The 27,137-nt window shown below is 40.3% G+C and overlaps 1 protein-coding gene across 1 annotated transcript in view; it reads right to left on the bottom strand.

The window, feature by feature from the left end:
* The window catches only part of LOC131922440 (ephrin type-A receptor 6), a 902,384-nt gene that overhangs the window by 14,763 nt on the left and 860,484 nt on the right, over nt 1–27,137 (bottom strand). Inside the window, exon 15 of the mRNA XM_059277230.1 lies at nt 18,336–18,485. Within this exon, the coding sequence (XP_059133213.1) occupies nt 18,336–18,485 (150 nt within the window). The remainder of the gene's footprint in view (nt 1–18,335; nt 18,486–27,137) is intronic.

Raw genomic sequence — 27,137 nt, 5'->3', positions numbered from 1 at the left:
GGTGGTGGCGCACGCCTTTAATCCCAGCACTCGGGAGGCAGAGGCAGGCGGATCTCTGTGAGTTCGAGGCCAGCCTGGTCTACCAAGTGAGTCCCAGGAAAGGCACAAAGCTACACAGAGAAACCCTGTCTCGAAAAACCAAAAAAAAAAACAAAAAACAAAAAAAAATATAAAACTTAATATCACTACGTTAAGAAATCTGTTGCAGGACCATCTACATATATTCTACGTTATTTTTTTAAACACTGACATCTCATTTTAATTTCTTCTTAAATTGACACATTTGACATGACTCTAAAATAGTCTGAATTGATGTCAGATGCAATTTTTAAAAAGGAAACATTAATTTCTCTTCAGAATCCTCTTAATGGCCAAGTTTCAACTTTTTCAGTATTATAGAATTTCTTGTGAGCACGTCAACATTTTTGTGACCACAGTACTTTATGTGTGTGCATGTAATCTCCTGTGTATGGGTGTGAGGACGCCAGAGATGACTTTAGCTGTCTTCTTCTATCAATGCTCACCTTATGATTTTGAGGTGGGATCTCTCTCACTGAACCTGGAGCTTGCTGCTTTGGCCCCTGAGCCCCTGAGACCCAGGTTTCTCTTCTGTCCCAGAGCTGGGATTATGGGTATGTGCTGTCACACTGAGCTTCATAGATGAGTGCTGGGGATCCCAATTCGGGTCCACATGCTTGAGCATCAGGTACTTTACTTACAGATCTCTCTCCTAGTTCTAGAATATTTTAATCCTCATGGATATTAATGTTTTACTCTCCATTTTATGTTACATTACTGAATATGTTTTTTTTTTTCCTCATCTTTTTCTTTTCTTTTTTTCCCAAACTACTTCTGGTACCAAGTAGGCTTGAGATTAAGTCATTTTGTTACATGTTTTAGTAAAACACAAATGGGATAAAAATGCTTGAAATCAATCAAAACTACTGTGAATAGCTTCTGGAAGTAATTATAAAAAATAGGACAGAATGACTTCAGAGAACAATTTTGAAGTTGCGCCCTGAGAGCATGAGAGTAAATTTGCCACAGTTACGTGATTATATGCGCATAGAATAAAATAGTGACAAGTTGAGGTCATGTTAGGAGAAAAAAGTTGCTTTTATTGAATATTTTCTATGTGCTTGGTCCTTATACTTTTTTTTTTGTTTACTGCTTAAAATTTCACAGTATGGTGGTTACTATCATCACGATTCCTTACATCATAAAAAGAGAGGTAGGGAGACTTGCTTAGATTCACATCATTACTCTGCAGCAGAATTAGGACCTGTATTTAATTCCTTGTGACTTTCAGATGTCTTCTCTGCTATTCCTCAGATAGTGGTTTTAATTTTCATGATAGAATGTTTTCCTCTCAAATTTTAGACCGTGAAGCAAACATGAATACTGCTTATCATGTTACCCTTCGTCATTATACATGTTAATTTGACTTCAGTGTTTTTATCTGGGCTCTAAATAGTATGCTTAGTAAATTTAAAAAATTATTTTGTAGTCTATAAACCGTAATGTTTAACTGAGTCATCATTTCTGAACATTTCTGCGTCTTATGCACATCTCTACTATTGCATCTACTTATTACTTTTTTCTGTTTTCTTACATTTATTTATTTAAAAAAATGTTTTTTTTTTTCATTTTATGTACCAATCCCAGTTCCCCCTCCCTCCCCTCTTTCCACCCCCTCCCATCTCCCCAATTCCATTCCCCATTCACTCCTCAGAAAGGGTAAGGCCTCCCCCTTGAGGAGTCAACAAAGTCCGGCATATTAAGTTGGGGCAGGACCAAGCCCCTCACCCCCACCCTCATGTCAAGGCTGAGCAAGGATTCTCACCCTAGAGAATGTGTTCCAAAAAGCAGTTTCATGCACCTAGGATAAGTCCTGGACTGAGCTAGGCCTTCTGCATCTGGGTGACAGTTGTGTAGCTTGGTCTTTTGTGGGGTGTCTAGCAGTGGGACCAGGACATGTCCCTGATGCATGAGCTGGCTCTTTGGAACCTATTCCCTATGGTGGGATGCCTTGTTCAGCCTTGATGCAGGGTGCAAGGAGCTTGGTCCTACATCAACTTGATATGCCATGCTTTGTGGATTCCCAAGGGAGACCTTACCCCATCTGAATAGAAAGGGAGGAAGAGTGGATGAGGGTGTGGAAAGGAGGTGGGGGGAGGGGACAGGAGGAGAGGAGGGAGAGGAAACTGTAGTTGGTATGTAAAATAAAATAAAGGAAAAAAAATAGTGTCTGACTTATTAGCAAATGCTAATGATCTAAACAGAAATTAATAAAATAATTTTTGATTTGTCTTGATAGAGGAATACATTTCTGTAAAATTTGGAATATCTAGCTACTTCAAATAGACCCAGGGAAAAGCATGATAGCATTTGAAGTCCTGAAGAACACAGTAGTAATTAAAAAAAAAAGTCATCAACCAATACTACTCAAAATCTTATTGTTTGCTTAGACCATTTAGATGACAGGGAACTTGCTCTTCCTTAAGAAAGAACTTTATTACACTTATCATTTGGCTATGATCTCGCGCCCCCAACAAGAGATTTATATTTCCTTCAGGCTTTTCTAGACAACAAATGGAAATGGTTCACACCAAACATCCAGACCACTTGGCATCTATCAGGCAGAAACTCCCTCAGTTTTGATGCTTTTTCTCTAAGAGAAGAGAGGGTGGTAAGAGGGTGGTATTGCTGTAGAGAAATTTTACCTTTTTTTTTTATAAGTATAAAATTTCTTTAATAATGCATGCCAGATTTACTAATATATTCTTTCCACTACATCATTTCTTTTTTTTTCCATGTTAGAAAAAAAATTTTTATATAAGTAAAAAGAAAAGATACAAAAAGACATGAAACATATTTGGAAGCCATCATATCTAAGCAAATGATGAGTAAGCTAAATTATGTAAAAGCAGAGAATTATGCACCTAGAACCATCCAAGATATCATTGATTTTGTTTTTTATTATCTTATTTATGGAAATAGATTTTCTTTTTTTAAAATTTAATTTAATTTTATTTTACAATACAATTCAGTTCTACATATCAGCCACGGATTCCTTTGTTCTCCCCCCTCCCGCCCCCCTCCCCTTCCCCCCAGCCTACCCCCTATTCCCACCTCCTCCAGAGCAAAGCCTCACAGAGATATGCCTGCCTCTGCCTCCCGAGCACTGGGATTAAAGGCGTGTGCCACCACCGCCCGGATGTAGCTACAGTTCTTATCATCATTTTATAGGTAAGACACCTAATGACAGGAAGACTAGACTTGCCTAAAGCTGATTACATACCTAAAAATTCTAACTTCAAAAGTAGCCTGAAACTTGATTCACAAAAAATATATTTCTAGTGGATATTCAATAGTTTTCACCCAAACAGATATGTATTAATTACTTAAAATGGACTATTGGTCATTCTAGTATGAAAGATGGCACAGCATGATATATATCTGGGATTAAGAAGTGTCTAATCTAGTGAAGGAGACCAAGGCCTGTGAGTACGGCAAGTGTCATCTAAAACAGGAGTCTGCGGGAGCACACAGTAGAGCCTCGCCCAGCCTCGGGACGGCTGTCCAGGGGAGGTGAGTATACAATGGTTTGTGGAAGTTTGCAAGGGCAAATGGGGCCTCAAAGGAGACGTTACTTGAAGTAGATTTGTGTGGATGGAAAAGTCTTAAAAAAGTGTAAAGCTGCATAGGAGATAAAACATTGATCTCCTACATCATTATTGCTTTTGTATATTATAAACTTAAACTTGCATTTTCAACTAATTATGATATTTTAACTGACATATGTTCATTGTACATGGGGTTGGGTTTCCTGAGCTCAATTGCATACTAAAGTATTTAATATACTTTGAGAATATTACTCCATACTCTCTACCCTTTGTATCTGCCTCACACTCTCTCATTTGCACCCTTTGTTCTCCCTGGACAGTTTTACTTCTACTTTCAAGTCATATATGCATATGTGAATTTATATATACATATATACGTATATGTATATGTATAAATATATATGTATATATATTTATAAAATCTGGGATCCACAAATAAGAGGCAACAAGTCCGAGGCTGGCTTAATTTGATTAAGATTATCTCCAGTCATACCCATTTCCTGAAATGGACATGCCTTTTTTCTTTATGGTTGAAAAATATACCACACTTCCTTTATCTATTCACCTGTTGACAAGTTGGTTTCAAAGCTTAGCTACTATAAATAGTCTGACGGCAAACACTGATATGTGCAAATTTAGACTTTCAACATAGAAGAAAAGTTTTAGCAAATAAATGATTAGATTTTGCTTTTAGAAAGGCTCACTGTGGAAAGCCTAAGGAGACTGGCAGTGGAGGCAAGAGATAAAGTTTCAGGCTTGGTAAACGACACAGGAAGAAAAGTAATTTATTGGAGGCTTGAGTGACTATGAATCTGGCGCGCACGCGCGCGCGCGCGCGCGCGTGTGTGTGTGTGTGTGTGTGTGTGTGTGTGTGTGTGCGCGTGTGCGTGTGCGTGTGTGTGTGTGTGTGTGTGTGTGTGTGTGTGTGCGCACATACATGTGTGCTTATGGAGGCCAGGTCAATGTCATTATCTTTCTAAATTGGTCTTTACCTTATTTTGTGAGACATGGTCTCTCACTGAGCCTGGAACTCACCAATTCAGTGAGACTTGCTGAACAGCTAGTTCAGGGGGTCTTCCTGTCTTGGCTTCTCCAGTACTGGGATTACAGATGTGTGTTGCCACAATTGGCTTTCTATCTACATGGTGGAGATCTAAATTCAGTCCTTCATGCTTTCATGGCAAGTAACTTACTGACTGAGCTAACTCCTTGGCCCACTTGTCCAATTTCCATCAGCTTTTGGGTTTTAGATTTTTTTTTTCTTGGCAGCAGAGACAAGTGAATCCCCGGAAGTTCAGGGCAGGCCAGCTAGTCTGGTGTACACAGGAGCTACCAGTTCTTTCTTTCCTTCTTTCCTTCTTTCCTTCTTTCCTTCTTTCTTTCCTTCCTTCCTTCCTTCCTTCCTTCCTTCCTTCCTTCCTTCCTTCTTTCTTCCTCCCCCCTCCTCCTCCTCCTTCTCCTCTTCCTCCTCCTTCTCCTTCTTTAAGATTTCTTTATTTCATTATTTCTGCCCACCAGAAGAGGGTACCAGATCCGACTATAGATGGTTGTGAGCCACCATGTGGTTGCTGGGAATTGAACTCAGGACCTCTGGAAGAGCAGCCAGTGGTCTTAACTGCTGAGCCATCTCCCCAGCCCTAAGGACTCTTTTTTATTTGTTTGTGGTTTTTTTTTTGTTTTGTTTTGCTTTTTTTTTTGTTTTTTTTTTTTGTTTTTTGAGACAGGGTTTCTCTGTGCAATTTTGGTGCCTGTCCTGGGTCCTGGATCTCACTCTGTAGATCCGCCTGGCTCTGCTGGGATTAAAGGTGTGTGCCACCACTGCCTAGCAATAAGGACTCTTAACCACTGAGCCATATCTGCAGCCCCCGGTTTTAGATTTAACACACACACACACACACACACACACAGACACACACACAGACACACACACAATTTTTCTCCCAACAGTTGAGAACATATATGCCAAGTTATGAGCTGGGAACATAGTTTACTTCATTTAAAGATGCTTACAATTATACATACTATAGGTATGTAAACGGAAGATAAACAAATTGGTAGATTAGTCAACAATCTCCCATGAGACTTGAGCCGCATCCCCAACTCATTTGCCAAGGTTGCTTATGGAGTCTTCTTTTCTGTGCTCTTATTGTGTATTCCCAGCTGTCGCCTGCACCCTTCTTCTGATGGCTTCCATGTCTGGAGCCCTAGGCCAATTTTACCCCTAGATATCAATATTTATTACTTCTGCTACAGATCACCTCATTTTGGATCTCAGTCTCCACCTCTGATCTGTCCAGCTTGGCTCTCTGCTCTGGTCATTAAGAACCAGATGCCATCTCTCAGCTGGTTGAAATGAACTCAAGATCTGCTAATCTCTTCCTAGCACTGTCAAGCGTGGAGCCTTGTCAAGTCAAGCAATGGAGCTGCAACTTTCAGCTCTGTGAGTTCTGAAAGCTCTGCTTTGGAGGTAGCTTGAGGGAAAGGTGTATTAACTGTGTCGACTCTGTGGCTCTGGCCAGGTGAGGGTGGGGCCAGCTCTGCACAGCCTTCAGACATCCACATGGTCAGACCAGGGACATCTGAATGGCCTTTGGTGGTAACAAGGGCCAAGGACATTGACCCTGACCTCTCCTGCTGCATGGCCACGGACCCAGAAGAGTCCCTTAGTGGCAGCATGGGACCGGATATCACCATGGCCTCTGGTGGCTACTCAGGCTTCATATCAGGCTGTTCCTCTTCACCCTCACATTTCCAGATCTGCCTCTCTTCATAGTGTTCAAGCTGTTCCATCTCTCTCTCTCTCCCATCTCTCTACCACATATTTGCTCATCATATTGGTGCCTTCCCTGCCCGCACCTTGTGGTGGCAGTGGGCGGGGGCCTCTTCACTTTTATAGATACTTTCTGACCCCTTGATAAAGGAACAATGGGGAGCAGCTTGTGGTCACTTTGATTACAAGACAAACAGGCTCATTGCCTTACAAGATGGAATAAAATCCAGTGTACTGATGAATAAATGTTTATAGGACAAGTAGGATAAGTTAATGAAAGAGTTAATGAAAGGTACAAAAATACGTATTATCAAGGGCTGACCTATTGCTTATCCCAACATTTTCTTTTTAAGATGAAAACTTTCTTAAAACCATGCAGTTAAGTGGGGCTGAAAAGATGGCTCAGCAGTTAAGAGCACTGACTGCTCTTTCAGAGGACCCAGGTTCAATCCCCAGCACCCACATGGCAGCTCACAACTGTCTGTAACTCCAGTTCCAGAGGATCTGATACCCTCACACAGACTGACATGAAGACAAAACTCCAAAGCACATAAAATTAAAAAAAAATCTTTAAAAAAGTAATTCTCAAGCTTTCTTTCTTTCCTTCTTTACTTTTTTCTGTTTGTCTCTTTACCTTTCTTTCTTAAAAAAATGTGTATGAGGGTGACAGATATCCTGGCACTGGAGTTACAGATAGTTATGAGCTACCATGTGGGTACTGAGAATCGAACTTGGGTCTTCTGCAAGAGCAGCCTTAAGGCCGTCTTTCTACCTTATGCTCTGTCTGTCTGTCTCTGTCTCTGTCTCTCTCTCTTTGGAAGTCACAGCAGAACAGCATGGGCCTGTATAGAATGACATATGTTTGTCCCAGAACAGGCTGCTGAAAGAGTCAACGAATAAGGAGTGATATGAGGTACAGTTGTTGTTCTGTTGTTGGTGACAACTTTGGACAGTCATTATCTCTAACAATTGAATATCACACCCAAAAGCCTCCCCCTCTTAGAACTAACTTTCATAGCCCCAGGAAGTGCTACAGAAGTTGCCACTGGAGAGAAGCAATCAGTACTCTATCCATTTGTGATACATGTGAACCACAACAATGCCCAGCATGACCTGATACCCTACAGGTTCAATAATGGCACTTATACCTTGGAAGTAATTAACAGTTGTCTAATTGTACTTAAGGCCTACTCAAGAGGAGGAAAATCATGCCTGGTCCTGAAAACCTAGTCAACCACCTAGTGGTGAGTGGGGTCATAAATCTTAAAGAAGAACTTTTTACCCCTACTTTACTAAACTAACATAATTACTAACTGCATTCTAAATACTTATTCTTGTGCCCACAGGTAAGTGTGGCTCCCAACCGTCACTAAAAAGAAGCTCCCTTTTGCAGCAGATAGAGACGATCACAGAAACCACAACCGATCACAGGGTGCTAATCCCCAGTGGATATATCTCCAGCACAACTCCTGCACCAAAGGCCCAGAACATTGCAGAAGATGGGGTGGAAAGAATACATGAGCCGGAAGACCAGGGACTCCGCTTATGAGTTTGCATCTCCTGGGAATGACAAGAAGGCTACAGCTGTGATACCTCAACAATGTGGCTGCCTAAATGAGACCTGAGCAATGCCAGTACCACTAAAGAGGCTATTGCAGGAATCTCAGGAGGCCCCATCCCTCTACTAAGCTAGAGGCAACTAAGGATTGCTGAGAGCTGGAAAAGTAGGCTTCTTCTAGGGAGGGGCCTCTGATTGGGTATCCAATGTCACGTGGTGAGTCCTGAGTTTATGTACATGAAGCAACCCTGAATGGACTCAGCAGGTTGTATTTATGTACTGATATGCATATAACAACTAAAGAACAGAAAGCCAGGCATTGAGAGGGAGTAAGGTTATGTACACGTATTGGAGACATGAGAAGAGTTGGAGTAAGGAAAGGGAATACACAGAAATGATGTAATTTTTTAAAAATTTATTTATTTATTTATTTGTTTGTTTGTTTGTTTGTTTTTGTTTTTTTTTAAGGCTCGGTTTCTCTGTGTAGTTTTGGTGCCTGTCCTGGATCTCACTCTGTAGACCAGGCTGGCCTCACGCCACTACTATCCGGCATAATTATTTTTTAATAAGAAAACAAAAAAAGACACTTTGGGGAACAGAGGTAACTAACGGCTTTTCTGTACGCTGCGTCAGCTTGTAACAGTGTCAATAAGAGAACAATGAAGTCCTCGGCATCACTCGGCATCACTTGGCATCACTCGCAAACAAGGCTCTGTTACTGATAAAGGAGTAAGAACTCGGTTCTGCCTGCGATTGGACCTTTTACACCGGAAGCTACATCTGTAGAGATTCTGAAGCTGAAGGAAGTTTACTAACTACTCTAAGTTTTGGGTTCCCCTGCATTTAGGAGAGGATTTGTTTTAATACAGAACTGTTTCCTAAGAGCTCTGGGTGTCTCTATAAGGAAACAAAAGTTCAGACAGGGATGGAGGATGTGCCTTGTAAACAAAAAATAGGAACGCTGGGGCAACAACACAATTTTTTTTTTATTTGTCTGACTCCTTATTGTGACTTACCCTTTTTAAGAAATATACAGATTTCAACTAATTATGATATTTTAACTGACATATATTCATTGTACATGGTGTTGGGTTTCCTGAGGTCAATTGCTTATTAATGTATTTAATATACTTTGAGAATATAACTCCATACTCTCTACCGTTCTTATCTGCCTCACACCCTCTCATTTGCACCTTTTATTCTCCCTGGACAGTTTTACTTCAACTTTCAAGTCGTATATGCATATGTGAAAATACACACACACACACACACACACACACACACACACACACACATCTAGGATCCACAGATAAGAGGCAACATGGAATATTTGTCTTCTGAAGTTGACTTACAGATTAAGTTCCTAACTAATTTATTTGAAATGTCTTTTCTAGAGAGGGCAGTGTTCTTAAATCCCAAGTTTCCCTGGTGGGGAAAGGCAAACTTTTCTTCTTTGGAACCTCATTGTGAATTCAGAAGCATATCGGGCAACTTTTAATATTACGGTTCCTTGGTCCACTAAAACTACTGAAAACCTGTTAAAAAGTAGCTGACTATAGGTGAAAAGAAAAATTTAAAATAAACTCTATGTAAATGACCCCAGAGAACAAAAATAAAAACTACAACAACCAAAAATGGCAAATCATACTGAGTGGAAATCGAAGGTGTAGACATTTTTTTTTTTTTTTTTTTGGTAAAGGAAAACACTGTGGATGCTGTAGGTTATCTAGTTTTTGATCATGTACTTAGAAAAGAAAAAAAACATATTTTTTTTTCTTAAAAGTTCCATGGTAGTAGTAACATATGAGTTAGTGGTTTCTCCTACTTTACTAACTGAATTATTTAGCAATGGTGATTCACTGCATTTTCTCCGTATTCTCTATTACTCTTGTTTCTGAAGCAGGCATCCATCCTGAAGGTGCAATTAGTGTTCATTTAGTTAAAATGGTGCCTTATCAACCAAATGCCCATGCACCAAGAGTATGAATTACTGAAAAGCTGAGAAGACAAAGACTGTTTTGAAAATTGCTTCAGTAGAATACATATTCAAATCAAGGCGAAAATTCCCCCTGTAAAATGGAAGGATGAAATAATGGGAATGGGTTTTGTAGCAATTTACTGTATCTTATACAGGTCATTACACAGGGACCATTACATAATACAGTCGAGTCTGGAAAATCTAATCAGAGAAAAAAAATTGAAATTGACTGGACTATTTGAGTCATAAAATCACACTGCATTTCTAGGTAAGTAGATTCTGGGCATCCTCCGGTCTTGGCTGTGGTGCTGACCCTTGAGAAGGGTTACAGAATTATGAGCCAATCAAGAAATACAGGAAACATACTTTCTTCCTTCTTAAATTTCAGAAAGATGTTTTCAACCACACCACATCTAAAAATAAAAACTGGATGATACGTCCCATTTTCCCCCCTTCTAGTGAGCCTCAGAAAGTAACCCACAGGGAAACTCATTATTGTTATTATATGAAAGCTTTAAAAAAGTGAGGAGGAAAAACTCCAACACTGCGGTAGCATTGTGCTTCCTTGTAGCCTCAAGTGAGATCTTCCCTGGTGTCTTTCTTTTAGGGAAAACGGATGAGTTCAGTGGCTAAGCCTAAATGATAGCTCACCTAGGAGGCATCTGCGGTCCAAACTGTTTCAAGGCTCTTTTTTTTTTTCCCTTTCAGTCTTGCAGTCAGATCATTAGAGCTACTGAAGTCGCTTCTCGTTTAAGTGAAGCTGGCTTTTCCCCCACCTACTGACCGCGGATTTGGTTATTTCCTGCTGTTCATATTTTGATCCCCCCACCCCTGTGAAGCTCATTACCTGGTACAAGCGTTGGAGTGGGGAAGCGCAGTGCCCTTGGTACCATCTTTGGAGCTCCCACATCCACGATGGATTCCCATTATGTAGTAAATTACAATGATTTGGGACTTGCATGAAAATAACGCACAACATTACCTTGACCTACCTTACAGAAATGAAAATAAGCATCCCATGCTTTAAAAGCAGCAAGACATCTCCCACCTTCAATCTGCCTGAGAATTGTTTTAGGTGATGGGATCCTTCTGTCATTCATTAAAATTTGACGGAATTGTTGGTAAGAAATGTAACAACAAGAGAGAGCATTTCATGAAATTTTAACATCGAGATACAAAAAAAAGCCGCAAGGAGGCTTTACATTTCTCAACAGTGATAGGTCAGCCTGCATCCTTTTGCAAGCAGGAAGCAATGTAAACACTTCTGCGTGATGGGGTGGCATGCATAATTAACGAGGCTTTGGTCTCATTAGGTAGAGCTGTTGCAGAATCCTGGATGTCTACTTTACAGGTTAGCAGTAAAGGCAAGCACTTTGGATTAAGCAGGGACTGGCACTTCAATATCATGGCTCCCCAACAACCTGGGTAGATCACTGGTCCTTCCTAAGGTCCAGTTCTCTTATCTGGAAATGGGGACAATAATGGCACCTACCCCAGAGAATTGCTTTGAAGCTTAAAGGAGGTAATCATCGAAAATGGCTGTTTTCGGTTAGCCTTCTCTTTAGTACCCTGGTCTCTTATTTCTAACTAGGAAATTTTGTTCGTCTAAACACAAGGTTGTTATTGACAGGTAAAGACTTAATCTCATGTTTTAAAATTTTGTTTTAAATATTTATTCTGTTATTACAATGTTCTTCTTCATGCCTTTGTGGTTTGGTATCTTAATGTACCAATAAAGCTTGATACTTAAAATACATAAAACAAACTGTGTCAAACAAAAAAATAGGTGATTTATAGCAAATTCATAAAATTCAAACTTTTACAACCCATGGTTAATTAAACAATGTGTATGTACCAGGTGCTATGTATGAGTTATCTTTTATTTCTTCAGTATCTACAGTTAGTTATTTTGAACTGCAGGAAATGGTATACCAGAAAGCTTAAACCACTTGCCTAAATGTTCAGTTAGTCATGGGCTTGGGATTGGAGATCAGAGCTTCCTAGCTATTTTAGGAAGTAGCTCTTAACTGGGGTTAATTCTGTCCCACATCTCTGACAAGGCAATAACCAGGGGCTTTTGTTGTTGTTATTTCAGTAAGGGAATGCTACTGGCATCTAGTAGGTAAAGGTTGGTACTGCTGGTTAGCATCAACTCCAATGTTCAGAACAGACTCTCATCCCAAATACCAATGCTGCTGATGTTGCGAGACTCTGCAGGCCTACTAGTCTTTCCAATTTGTGCTGTTATTAGATTAGAATACAGTATCTACCCTGACTACAAGGGACTTATCTGAAAGCGTTGTAGCTGACTGTGAGTGATTGTCTTACTCTCTGGGCTGTAGTTAGTTCCAGTGGAGCTTTGCAAGAGATCAGATCCTGTGTGAGACTAGCTTTCAGAGAATCCATCAAGTCAAAACTTATATCTCAGACCTCTCTTGCCTCAAGTCAAGAAGTCACTTCTCAGCATCACAATCTACAATCAACATTTTAACCTGTAACATTTCACGTCAGATATGTGGCTAGTCACTGTCTCACTGTGGTTGACACCGGAGCACATTTGAACATGGATGAGAAAGTCCTGCTAGGGGAGGAGTCCATGTTCACCTCAGCTAGAATTGAAGGTGCCATTGAGTTGACTAGAACTGGAAGTATTGATTTGGAAGGGGTAACATGGCCATTATCCACACTTCATCGTGGAGAATGAGAAAAGGCCAGCTGTGATGGACAATGCCACTTTCTGGTCTTTTTCAGTGACCAGAGGCCCTCTGTTGCTACAGTGCTAGAGTACCCTGGTTCCTGACCACATGGGCATGGGGACTGACAGGTACAGAATCATACACTTGAAGTTATACAGTTCAAGATTTGATGCATCATACCACAAAACTGTGGGGAACAAGGCACCTGGAGACCTATTTCTGATTTTGCCTCTCTATTTTTCCCCAAGGCTTGATATTCCAGCAATCTTATGCCACTGCTGTATTGGGCATTTTCCTTTCTGTGACAGTCATTGTGAACTGTGCCTTATCCATGGGTCTAGAGAGTAAAAGCAGGTTAAATGTAAAAACAAAACAAAAACAAACCCAAAAGATGAAAAACCAAAAACCAAAAACCAACCAAACAATCAAAAAACAATCCTATAAAAATTTGGTGTCACATAGAAGCGAGACTACAGTAAAGTTGCTCTTGAAAATGACAAGTATCCCAAAAGGATGGACAAAAGTGAAGCTAAACAAGCAAACCAAAGAACATCACTTATCTTCTAGCTGCACAACTATTTTCAACTTGGAAAATTTGCAATCACAGTGCTCCATCCACCTTGGAGTGCAGAAGGCTGGCATAGAGACCAAGCACAGCTAAACACAGTATTCACTTCCCTGATGGGGCTTTAGGTCAGGGTTGAACAGAGCCCTTACAGAGCTAGCAAGGGTCTTCTCTAACATTGGATGGGCCTGCGAATTTGAGAAAGGTCTTATTGTACTGCTCTTGCTGGGCTGGAATTGTGAGCCCCAGGGTATGAGACAGCAAAGAATGTAGTGATTAGAGAGAAAAATCTAGAAATCCAGGCCAACACTAAAGCCCTGTATGCCCAGATCCAGTGTGCTAATTGACCTGCTGTTTCATGATTTAAAAAAAAAAACAAAACAAACTTTTTGTTCAAGTTAGCTTGTGTTGTGTTCCTTTCATTAATCATTAGAATAACCCTCTATAACAGAGTTTGCATGATATCTTGGTATGTATATTCTAAATAGCTATATTGTAGTTATACAGTGTTTTATTACATTAAAAAAAAAGCACAGAATATACCCTTGGTGAGTGTCATTCTAACTGGACATGGGTGTAGGACTTATAAAGTATCAGAAATTTATCTCTGCCCCAAAATAATGGATTCCCTTGGTAAGAAATATGTCTCCTTAATTCTTTTTTTTTTTTTTTTTTTTTGTGTTTATGGAATACAGTGGAGAATTCCATACAGGTGTACAAAGGATAATGATAAATCAGCATGATTTACCTTTCCATCTCTGCAACCATTTGTCATTTCTTTGCTCTGGAAATCTTCAAACTTCTTTCATCTAGTTCTTTACGAAATAGGTAATCAAGTCAGGTGCGATAGCACATGCTTTTAGTCCCAGCACTTGGGAGGCAGAGGCATACAGATCTCTGAGTTCGAGGCTAGCCTGGTCTACAGAGCTAGTTCAAGGACAGCTACTGGGCTATAGGGAGACATCCTGTCTCAACCAACCAAACTAAACAAAACAACCCTCCCCCTAACCCAAAATATATAATCACTAGTAGTATTCTGCAGTTACCTTGGTGTGCTACGCAGAACACTAGCCCTTGTTTCTCTGACCTGGGTGTATTTGGGTACTTGATACTTACTGCCTGATCTCCTCGCAGGCATCTCTTAGCGACTGCTAGAGTCTAGTTAAGTACCACTCCACTCATTAGTGCTATGTGATCATCTTCTTTAGCTTCCCTTTGTGGGATAGAGTTCCTCATCTGTCTTTCTGCTCTTTGTTTATTTCATATAACACAGTGGAGGACTGATTTTCCCTGTTCCTCATCCTTGTCCCACATGCATACCTGGTCGGTGATTGACACATGTTTAATAAATACTTGCTGAATAGCTCAGCATCTGGCACCAGCTATTATATTTTGTTAGGTTTTTTTTTTTTTAATGGGATAGTTCTGTGCATTCTGCTTTTTTTTCCCCCCTTCTCATTTCCCTTCCCTAATGCACAATTCCACTGACCTTTGGGAAACTCATTATATTATTCACTAACACAGATTCTGCAGACTCAGAATTGTTCATTGTAATAAAATACACCATAGTCTGCAGAATAGAAAAACCATTTCCTAAAATCTGTCTGAAATTTCCTAAACTCATTAACAATCCTAAAACATTGTAACGTTCAATTTGAACTGTGCCCACAGCTGTGTTAAACTCATCCAAATGCAGTAAAAGCGTGTACAATATTGAAACAGGACATAGTTGGACTTCTATTCTTTGTCTCACCACTTTTCTTAGAAAACACCTTGGATGGAAATGTCAAATGAAACCTATACCTTGACTCAATGAATGAGAACTGCAGGAGAAACAGGGAATAGTATTTATGCAGAGGTCAGGAAATTTTGACTAAGCTATTTCTGCTTCTAAATGGAAATGCTGGTTACAGGATCCATCACAGATATGCTAACTTCCAATATGTTTAGCTAAACAGAATTCCAGCTCCCCTTCCTGTAGCAGCGGAAGGTATTCATGAGATACTTAAAAGATCTCAGCTATTTCTGCTATTGCCTAGTAATGTGTTGATCCGAAGGCTTCAAAATTTGGCTCTCCAACTCCAACCCCCACTTTTCCCCTCCCTCTTCTCAGAATCTTCCTTGAGTATTCTTTGGCCCCCACAGAGAGACAGTGAAACTTCAGTGACTGAGAGCCTATTTTGGCTCTGGAACTTGGTGGAAAGTTCAGGCTGATGCTGAGGACAAATGTGAGCAGGCTCAGTGTCAGGAGGTGATTCCTGGCGGTAAAATCTTCTCTTGTTCCAGATAGAGTCCAGGCAGCCAAATGAGGCTTAATAGACAAAATCACTCTCTAAATGGTCATCTTGGATGCTGATCATCAAGATCCATGGCCAGAACTGCTGGGTGAACTGTTGGGCACAACGCAGGCAGAGAGAGGCTGACAACAGGGTCTGGACTACTCTAGGCAACAATTAAGAACAATTTACCTGGTAGTCTGAGTTGAAATGGTACATTTGGGCCATTCCCCACAGAAGCTGTCCTCCTCAGCAATCTATCATGTGGCGTGGCATCCTCGCTTGTATCTGATCTGCCCTATGAAAGTCCTGTCTAGGCTTTGGTACCTCTGCACAGAACCCTATACTAGCAAAGGAAGAACACAGATCTTTCTTTGCTGGAATAAGTGCTATCCGTGTCTCTTCAGAGATAAAATTATGGCCTCTTGCTATTAGAAGGCACATTAAACAAGAACCTAATTATTTCTTTATCATTTTATTTAGTCATGAAACTGAGGCACTTTCAGAGTTTAAGTGGCTTTCATGATTGAGCCACAGTCCACATCATCACGGTCATGCTTGCTAAGTCTGTGACTGCAACGTGTCCCAGGAGGAAAGAAAATCTAGGGATCGAGAAACTCAGGAAATGGCTCTTTCTCTTGGTCAGGCTCTTATTAGAATTACTCCCTCTGAATGTCTAATAAGAAAGACTAATTATGACTTTCATTGCCATAAGTGAATGACTTTTATGAAAGAGTTTCATAAAATGAATCAAATCCAAGTCTGGAGTTTCTTATCTGCCTCTTTGGTTTCACTCCCATTAGCGTCAGGTCACATATTATATTTTTTGCTTATTTATTTCGCTTCCAGTCTCTCTCCCAACTGTTAAAACATAAACTCCATAAGGACAGGGGATCAGCAGCCTCAAACAGGAAGCTGCACGAATAACAACAAACCAACAGAGAAGTCACAGTTATTCCTTGCTTTCCCCAGCCACGACCTGTTCTGAAATTTCACTATGGCTACAATCTAAAAGCACGAACAACTCATTACCAGGGGATCCTGGACAAGAAGAGGTACTGAAGAGGACTTGACTCTGGGGATTTGCTTGGATGGCTTACTTTAGTCCAAACAGGGGCAATGTTCAGGTTTAGAATAAAGCAGGTATTAGAGTGACTGAACTTAGGCCTTGCAGGAGCTTTGCTAACTGTTTTTTTTAGGAAGTACAAATAAGTGCTAAAAATAAAAGAAAATCATAGCGTACAGTGGAAGTTCTGGGGGTGAAGAGACAAATTTCCAGTTTGGGAATTTAACATCAGGAAGTGCTGGAAAGGCTTTGATGAACTGACACACACACACACACACACACACACACACACACACACACACACACACACACACAAATGCTCAGTGACTGAGTGACAGGAAGAGCTGTGAGGCCCATTAGACAAAACTCCTCCAGGGAATAGTGGATTCTAGCCAAATGACACGACACTAAAATGATCTAGTGCTGGGTATGGCACAGAGGTGCGGGTACAGCACACTCTCTATGTAAGAGCAGATGTTCCAGATGTTCTGAGGGACCCTGCTATTCTGACTTTGTGTTTGATATTGTGCTTTGGAGAGCAATGACTGCGGAGCTCGTGTGACCTTATCCTTCCTTGCTACTTTATAGGTATCTGGTGTTGGAATGACCCATGATCAGTCAGTAGATACCCACATAATGAAGTAGGACTCAGTTGCAAAAGCAACACTCCATGTCAGTAGAAGCATCAACAGCGGCCAAAATCTAACCAAGCTTATGCCTGACTCTAAAATCCCAGCACTCAGGAAGTAGAGGCAGGCCGATCTCCTGAGTTCCAGGCTAGCCTGGTCTACACAAAGTGAGTTCCAGGAGAGCCAGAGTTACATAGAGAGACCCCCGTCTCAACAAATAAAACAAAACAAAACAAATCTTGTGAAATGTGAACCATCTGTAGTATGTACTAGCAAAGTCTGAGGTGTGGAGGTTTGTGAGGAGGTTGTCAGCTTTTAACTAGAGTAAAAGAATGTGTTGCTGCAGTAGTTATGCTCTGTGTGTGTGTGCTTAGGGATGATTTACAGGCACATAGCTATCTTTACATCTGTGGACAGTCAAAATCATATCCGCACTCATTTCTCATCACGATAGCTTTAGAAACCATCAGGGTGCATTGAAGAAGGCAAGCTAATTAGACAAAGCTCGGTTCTAAGATGAGGCAGTGGTGAGAGAATACACTGTCTGCTCTGACCTTGCCCTCACTTGCATTGTTGGGATATCTGTAATTCTGATTACTGTCTCTATGACTGTGGGCAGATCATAGAGGCTGAGTGTATGAACTATTCGGTTCTGTAATGTTATCAACCACAAACGTAATTGCTACAGATAAAACAGAACCAAAAGAGAGAGCGAGCGTGAGATTGGACAAAAGATTATGTATCTCAAAAGAACCTTGAGAGATGACATCTATTGATAGTGCATCCCTGAAAGCATTCACTCTTCTTCTAAGTATTATCTGGCCTGGGCTGATATGGGTTTTGCAGTGGTACACTGTAATTGCCCTGTGCAAGAAACGAAATGTCAACATTACCCTTTCTTTTGTTTAACTGTAGGCAAGCATAGTCTTGCTACCCTAGAACACTGAGAGTGTCTCAGAGAAGATGCATATCAGGCATGGAACAAAGCCCAGCTTGCCTAGTCAACTGCAGTGAAAGGTTCCTCAGATTCTCAAGCCCACCCTCTCCCCAGGCCCCTGTGAAACAGCCATCAAGACAAGGGTTAATCTGAAAAGGAATTACAAGAGGATTTTTCCCACTCAAAGATAATGTGCTTGCACTCACAAAATGACAGACCTGTCCATGTACTTACATCCTGGTTGGACATTTCCCAGTATGGTCTCTCTCCATAGGACATCACCTCCCACATGACAATGCCATAGCTCCATGCATCACTTGCTGAAGAGAATTTTCTGTAGGCAATAGCTTCCGGGGCTGTCCACCGTATAGGAATTTTCCCACCCTGAACAAAAAATAGGATATTTCTCAGTTGGCTCACAAGTATATTAAGACACAGGCATTCCTTTTAAATATCTCTGGCTTGCAATCCCTGAGCACTTGATAATAATGTTGGCACTGTAAATTAAAATAGAGAACTGGGATAATGTTAAAATGTGAGAATTCCCCCCCCCCCATAATTGTTATTCAGGAAAAACAGCTTTAATGGGGAAAAAGTCTTACTTTGGAAAGATTTTATTTCTTTCATTAGAGAAATTTATTTTTACTTTAGATTCACACAATTAAACACACTATTATGCCGTTTAGAGAAAGTTCCAGATTATGGGACATTAAAAACTAAATATTATTCAACATTCATTAAGCACTGCATTACGTTTATAAATAATAATGAGACTAAAGCTCAGGTCTAATTGAAGACAAATGGTTAAATAGGCTGTGCAGCCTGTACCCACTCCACAGTTGGGAGAATGTTATGTTGTTGCTTTTTCTCAGCTACGATTACATTATTTAAAAAATATTCTTTACCATGATACAAGAGCAGAGGAGTAGGATAACTTTTATTTTTTCACGTTAGGGTACATTGCATTTTTTCCCTTCAGTGTTCAAGTTTACATCTGAACATCATAAAGAGATTAAATTGCACACATTTGTACTATTTAAATGCTAACGTCTGTCATTGTGTTATGCTTAACTTTTATTAACATTTATTACATTTTATCTGTTGAAACACTCTGTAAATCTCCTTTTACTATGATGGCAAGAATAAAACAATTCATCCATTTGATTTATAGCAATATTTAAAAATCTCAGCTCAGAACTACCACGTTGCGTCGATGTGTGTGACCATGGCGCCACTAGATGGCGGTAGAGAACAAGGAGCTGCTCCTGTCTGTCTCAAGCCCGGGAGATGGCTTCAGTTCCCAGCAAAATTATTTCCATCCGTCAGAACCCGCCACCATGGGATTGTTTCAACATCATCAGCATTTTCATGTGCACAGCATCTGAGCTCGCGATCTGTACAGAATCTGTGTTAAAGGGACTGTGGGGGAGGAGTGGAGGAGAAAAAAAAATCTACGTACTTTCTCTCACCCTTGATGAATTTAGGGTTGGCAAACTTACCTTTTAGAGGTGAAATTTCTGAGTACTATAATCTTTAATTATTTAACAATCGAAGCACTATGCACTTCAAGAGAAAAAGGATTAATTTGAAGTAGGCGCCATTTAGCCTTCATACGGCAAATGAGAGAATTAGTGGAACCCTCACTTCAGAGAAGCCTGGAGAGGAATTGTTAGGACCCTTGGGAAAAACACCTTGAATCCAATCCTCTGGTTTTACAAGACAGTGAGCAGCCTAGTGTTCAGAAAGAAACAATTGATATCCTTAGTATCTGAAGCCTACTAGCGCAACCATACAGACGGTATGACAGGGTGTCGTTAGAGAAACATAAATACTTCAGCTGGAGAGCTGGGCACGTAACTAATTTTAATATTTAACGTGATATATTAGTCATATATCATGTAGCAGTTTGGACAGGAGCCTGAGCCTGGGTTTCTGTGCTTTAGGGCAGAGGTCTTTTAAAAACCATCGAACAAAGATCAGAAAATCACATTTATGAAGTTAGTTAAAGGAATTTAATTGGGTGTGGAGGCGGGACAGGGATAGTCACTCTTTTGTTGTTGTTGTTGTTGTGTTTTTCGAAACAGAGTTCCTCTGTGTAGCTTTGTGCCTTTCCTGGAACTCACAGAGATCCGCCTGGCTCTGCCTCCCAAGTGCTGAGATAAAAGGCGTGTGCCACCACCGCCTGGCAGAGTCATCTTTTTTTCCCTTGAAATTGTTTATTTGTGTTTTTTTTTTGTCTGTGTGTGTGTGTGTGTGTGTGTGTGTGTGTGTGTGTGTGTGTTTTCTGTGTGTGCCATGTGTGAGGGTAACGTGGAGTCCAGTTGAGAGTTTCTGGTACCCTAGAGCTGGAATTACTGATGGTTGTGAGTGGCCAGAAATGGATGCTGGGAATTGAACGTTGATCCTCTGGAAGAGCAGCAAGCATTCTTAACTGATGAACCCTTCTCCACATATATCCCACACCCCCAAAAGATTCAATCTTTAATCTAATGTAAATTTGCCAGAAAAACAACCAAACAAACCCCACAGAACCCACAGTTAAATTGGAATTCTAAATAAATAGCAAATAATTTTTTTAGGGTATATATACTCCGTGGAGGAGCTTTTTCTTTTTTCTTTTGAAAAATGTGTCCCTACTATCAAACACGTCTGGCATTTATCATAAATCAATAAACCAGTCACCTTTATTCAACTGTACTTTAAATATGCATTCTGTGTTTTGATTTGTGACATTTGGCAAACCCTAGTCAAATGCACTAAAAATAAGATGTTGTAAATGCTGTCATTGAACATTAAGTGATACTCCCAGGAAGCTGGTCTTACCTACTTGTCTCTGCGTTTGTTAAGTCTTAGTGTGTTCTATGGGGTAGTGCAAACAGCAGCTAATGATGACTTTATGTTCGTTTACCCATTGACTTGTAAATGATATCCTTATTCAAATGATTCATATATGCATACAAATTTGTATTTCAAACAACTTTCCCATGTAAATGTGAATTCTGTCATGTTCCTTCTTGAGATTTTCTTTTCTTCCCGAAGGGAAGATATTAAAAACATTGGACAAGCTGCATTGCTACCTGTTGTGAACTGCGCTTACTCCAAATTCCTGAGTCGAAGCCCTAACCCACAGGGTGAGTCTCTTGAGAGAAATTTAAAGAGAAGGTAATGCATGTTAAATCAAGTCATCAAGGGGGGAACCCAGTATAACTGGTGTCCCTACGGGAGGATGAAGAGACCGCAAAGAATCTGCAGGCACAGAGAGAAAGCCATGCGAGGACACCCTCAGCAAGCAGCCAGCTGTCTAAGAGCCAGAGAAGCTTCCAGAAGAGCCAGAATTGCTGACACCTTGGTATTGGACTCCAGAACTACAAAGAAAAAAATTTCTTGTGTTTAGGACACCCAGTTGGGGTATTTTCTCATGGCAAATCCAGCAGACTAATTATTATACTACCCCAATTTTAAAAAAAAAATGAACCCCTTTCAATACTTGTTCAAATGAACGCCACCACAAAACGAACAGCATATCTTTATTTGAAATTCTTTGCCCAGTGTTGTCTGGAAATGGAAAGCGTGAGCCAGAATAATCTTAAAATAAAATATGAAAAAAAATGGGACAGACGTTTAATGTAGAAAATATAATTTTAAGTAACGAAACGCATGAATCTAATAGTGGGTGGAAACTGGGATGCTTCTGAGCTCACATGTGATAGAGATAAGGAAATATTCAAAGCACATTCTTTTTCTGATAAGAAACACTAGATATAGTTTATTTCTAGTTGTAAGATTAGGCAAAAGGGAGAGACCCTTCAGCCTAGGGCATGGTTTCTATTTCCTACATAAAAGGAAGTAAAGGTCTAGTTATCTTTTGTATTCGTGTGTAGTGTGTATGTGTGTGCATGCTTGCGTGTGTGTGAGTGAGGGTGCTCATGTGTCACAGCACATGTGTGTGGCACACACGCAGAGGTCAGAGAACAGCCGCAGGTACCAGCCCTCATCTTGTAACTCGTTTCAGGCAGGGTCTCTTTATTGTTTGGCGATGCACAGCCAGCCAACTGGCCCCCAAGCTTCTGGGGGTTCTCCTGTCTCCATCTCCCATCTCATGCAGGTGTGCTTGGATCACAGATGCACGCTGCCTTACTCAGCTTTATGTGCAGGCTGGGAATTGGAACTCAGGTCCTCGGAGTTCCATGCAGCCACCTCCCCAGGTTCTCCTCCCTTTAATAGGATGGACTAACTTAAACTGCGGCTTAATCTTGGTTACACGTTTTCACCCAGGGGCGCGAAGGTGCTTTTTGTCTTCTTTCATTTCTTTCTGTTATTTCTGGAAGCTCTAACCACCAGATGCTTGCTTCAGGTTCCAGGAATGAACAAACGGGATAATTCTTTAGATCTGAAACCACAATCATTGCTAGTTGTTTCACCATATGTTAGAAGAAAAGATGCTAATCAAAGGGACGAACCGGGATTCAGAAGCGCCTTCATTACTAATTCCTCTCTTACACAGCAAGCTTAATCGCCAGGGAACAAAGGAAGAACAGGAAGTCAGACACATATATGCTACTGAAACCATTGCTAGCAAAGCTTTTACTGTTTTCTAAATGATATTCAAAGCTTGTTACCCACCAAGTAGGTAGTGGGTTGCAGATATAAAGGTGCCGAAAACAGAATGGGGAGCTCTGCATACCTGTCTATCTGTGCATACCCAGCACCTCACAATGCAGCTGTATTGCAGATCTGTTTCACATTTAAATTTTAGAATGTAGCCCTATTGTCTCCAGCGGACTGGCCAATCAATAGATAGGTAGTAAAATTACAAAGACAATACTGAAGTCTAACAAAAGAAATGATCCTGAGAAAGCAGAGACATCTGAAAAAAATCCTCTTTTTTTTTTTTTTTTTTTTCATTCTCTGGATTTGATGTTTAGCCCAAAGAAAAAAGGTTGTGAATGGACAATAAGTTCTCTGGAGGCATTTCTTTTCTTATAGAGCCTACATCTAAAGTCCTAAAACTTTAAGAGATAAGAGTTATGGAATAGACAAACACCAGGAAATGTATGGAAAAATGTTTATCATTTTAGCTATCAGGAAAAGGCCAATCAAAATTACAAGGAGGTTCTATCTCACCACAGTCAGAATGGTTATCATCAAGAAAGCAAACAACAAATGCTAGGCAAGATGAGAGAGATAGGAGAAGGAACCCTTATTCAGTGCTGGTGGGAAAGTAAACCCATTCCCTATGGAAAGCAGTAAAAACAAACAAACTAGCAAATGAACTAAAATGAGCTACCCTGTGATCTAGCTATAGTACCTGTAGTTATATACCTCGAGGAGTCTAAGTTGCAGAGATTCTTTCACATTCATGCTTATTGGGGCACTATTCACAATAGCCCAGTTATAGAACCTGCCTAGGTTCTCATCAACAGATGAATGAAATATGACATTTGTACACCATGGAACTTGATTCAGTAATGAAGTGCAAAATTATGTTATTTGCAAGAAAATGGAATGAATTGGAGATCATCATGTTAAGCAAACTAAGCTAGATTTAGAAGGCTGAATACATTTTCTCTCATATATGGAATCTATCTGTCTGTCTATGTATGTATGTATGTATGTATGTATGTATGTATATATGTATGTATGTATGTACCTACCAACCTACCTACCATCTGTCTGTCTGTCTTTGATATTTAAAAGTAGAAGGGATTATTTGGGAGGAAAGGGACCAGTGGACAGGAGAGAGGATCTGGGGTGAATATGAGCAAAAATACATGTTAACTATCATAATTCATTATGGAGCACCTGAAGTCACCTTTCATAGTGTCCAGGCTCAGGTGTGACCTACTTTGTGTGTGTGTGTGTGTGTGTGTGTGTGTGTGTGGTCTTTTGAAATAGGTTTCTCCGTGTAACAGCTCTGGCTGTCTTGGAATTCACTTTACAGGTGAGGCTGGCCAAGAACTCACAGAGATCCACCTGCTTCTGCTTCCTGAGTACTGGGACTAAAGTCAGGGACCACTACTGCCTGGCTAAGTGTGACCTTTTTAAAGTTTGTAAAAACCCAGAGGCACAGTCAGGTGTAGGGTATACCACTGTCACAAGCATTTGGGAGACAGAAGGAGGATCACTATTTTGAGATCAGTCTGGGTTACATACTGATGTTCAAGACCGATTTGAACTATGGAGCAAGACCTTCCCTACCAACTACTTATGCCTAGTGAGGCCATGGTTCTTAAAAGAGGATCTTTTATAACCATTCTCTTATACCAGTATAATTCTTACTTTATTCTAAAGACTTACTTGTATATCCACAGATAAGTGTAGATCTCATCCCTCATCAAATTAGTTTCTCTTTGCAACAGATGGAGACCATATAGAGAAAGACAACAAGTCAAAATGCACAATAACAACTGTGGGATGCTCAGCCTCAATTGATATGTACACAACACAACTTCTGCATGCACAGGTCAGGGGATATCATGAAAGAGGGACGGAATGATCTCAAGAGCCAGAGGACCAGGAAGGCTGCTGTGAGAGTATGCCTTGAGCTATGACAGGGAAGCTATAGCCATGGAACTACCACAGAAGGGCTGTCTAAACAAAACCAAACAACAGCAACAGGTGATGTCCCAACATAGACATAGCAAATGTCTTGTGTTCCCACCACTAGATAAAGAGTTACAAGCAATTAACGACTGGGATGAACTCCCTGGTTAGTTAACCAATAAATAATGAGTCATCAACCCTATGAACACACAAGCAACTCTGAACAGACTAGACAGGTTATATGATGATACATTTATATGCCTGTAACAACAATAGTTAAAGAAGAGGAGGTTATCAATTTGAGGGGGGTTTGGATATGGGAGAAGGAGGAAGTGGAGAAGGGGTAGGAGAAATGGTATGATTATATTTTAATTAAATAAAAAAATCTAAGGGCTGAGAATGCAGTTCAGTGGTAGAATACTGGCTTAAGATGCACAAGGTCCTGAATATGATCACCAGAAAAGTGCACACACACACACATACACACACACCAGATATGCATACACATACACACAGTGCACCCCCCCCCCCCACATCCCCCCCCCACATGCACACACACCCAGATCTCAAGGCAGCAAGACAGTTCTGCTAATTGACAGAATCTGATCCATTTTCAATAATTAGGTAATTAGCCTTGTTTTGGCTAATTTGAGAAAATATACATAACTAGATCCTGTACCTAAAATCTTGACATTGTCCTAAAAATGCCCTTTAAGCCTGAGCATATACCTTACTCATCTCACTATGTCACAAGTAAAATTCTGTTATCAACGAACAACATTTGTGTTTGAATGCTGGCTGGAAAGATCTCTTCTTGTAGCTTAACCAGCTGGTAATGACTGTCCACACTCCTTGCCCTTCCCTCGTATTTCTCTTTGTGAGGTCCTGGGACACTGGGCAAGCTCCTCAACATCTTCCTTTACAATGTCACCAGAATATACCTGTTCACATAAACACATGATTTTGCATAAAAATCATTTGATTCACAGATGCCAGATTAAGACATCTTGCTCTAAGCAAAGACTCTTGTTGATGTGGAATTAAAAAATATTGTTTTTTTGGTTGAGATATAATATGTATATTTTATAAAGTATATATTATGATAATTCTGTAAGGTGTAGACTATGGAAGAATCAACTCAAATACTTCTATCTCCTTCAAATGTTAATCATTTGTATGTTTTGAGAATTCACACTCTTCATGTCTTTGTGAAATATACAGCAGATTGCTTTAACTAATAACTATCCTACTGTGCTATGAAAACACAGATCAATTTCTTCTTTCTGTTTTGGTACCCTTTATTTAATTTCATTTTCCCTGCCCACCCTCTCCAGGTGTTAGTGACAACTATTCTACTTTGGGACAGGCTTTTTAAGTTTTCAGACGTCATTAGTTCTTAATAACCATCATAACTCAAGTTTGTCCCCCAAAATTTTGAAGTTGGAAGCTAAACTCTCGTCTAGTGATGGTGGGGGACTTAAAAGCTTACTTAGTTATAAGCATCCTTCATGAATGAATTAATGCTATTAGCATGGAATGGGTTACTTATCACTGGAGTGGGTTTGGCTTGTTCCATCTCTATCCTTTCCCTGACTTGTACAGGAAAGTCCACATACCACCTCTCTTGTACCCTGGCTCAGGTTGACATTGCAGGGAGAAAGCCCTTGCCAGACGCAGACTCTTCAACCTTGGAGTTTCCTGGCTTTCGAACTGTAAAAAATAAACCTCCGCTCTTTATAATTACCCAGTATTTGGTGTAGTGTTACAGCACCACAAAAAGACAAAGAAGGTAAAAATTTTTAAGGAGATAAACACTGCAGAAATCTATGGCCAATGGTATTGCTTTATGCTACAAATATGTAAAACTAGTCTTGGAAGTACTTGTCCTTTGTGCCAGACTTCTAGTATTTATGCCGAGGACTTTTGTCATGGTCATCTCTGAGGTCTCATGATATGCTATTTTATGAACTCAGAGCGATCAACAGTTTGGCCTTGTGCTAAGACAAGCTTAATTTTTCCATGACTAAATGGTTCTTATTTTCAAGTGAATTTAGCCCTCTGTAGACTAGTGGAGTAGGAAATAGGGAGGGGTAGGGTAGGGAGGGGAGGGGTGAGGTGGGGTGGATACTCTAGAATCTCATCATTGCACCCTCTCACCCAGGAATACTGTTAGTATTGCTGTGCTCCGGCACTCTAACGCTAGCTCACCTTCTCTGTTCTGATGATGAAATAAGTAATTACGTACTTTTGAAACATATTCAAATGCATTTCTCATGAAGGATAGGGACAGACTAGAATGATTTCAGATAAACAGGAAGAACCAAATCATCAGCTTTGTTTCCCACTTGCTAAAACAATTTTTAAGTGTGGAGAGGGTTTCTCGTCCTTTTCTCATGCTGTAGACCTGGGATTACACCACATTTTCATTCACTGTCTAAATGTAATAAGCAGCCGAGCGAATGCAAAATTTTTGTTTCCTTTAATAAAACAGTG

Source organism: Peromyscus eremicus, chromosome 12 (assembly GCF_949786415.1).
Source record: "Peromyscus eremicus chromosome 12, PerEre_H2_v1, whole genome shotgun sequence".
Classification (NCBI taxonomy): Eukaryota; Metazoa; Chordata; class Mammalia; order Rodentia; family Cricetidae; genus Peromyscus; species Peromyscus eremicus.
The sequence above is the reverse complement of the archived record's forward strand: the minus strand, read 5'-3'. Positions and strand labels throughout refer to the sequence as shown.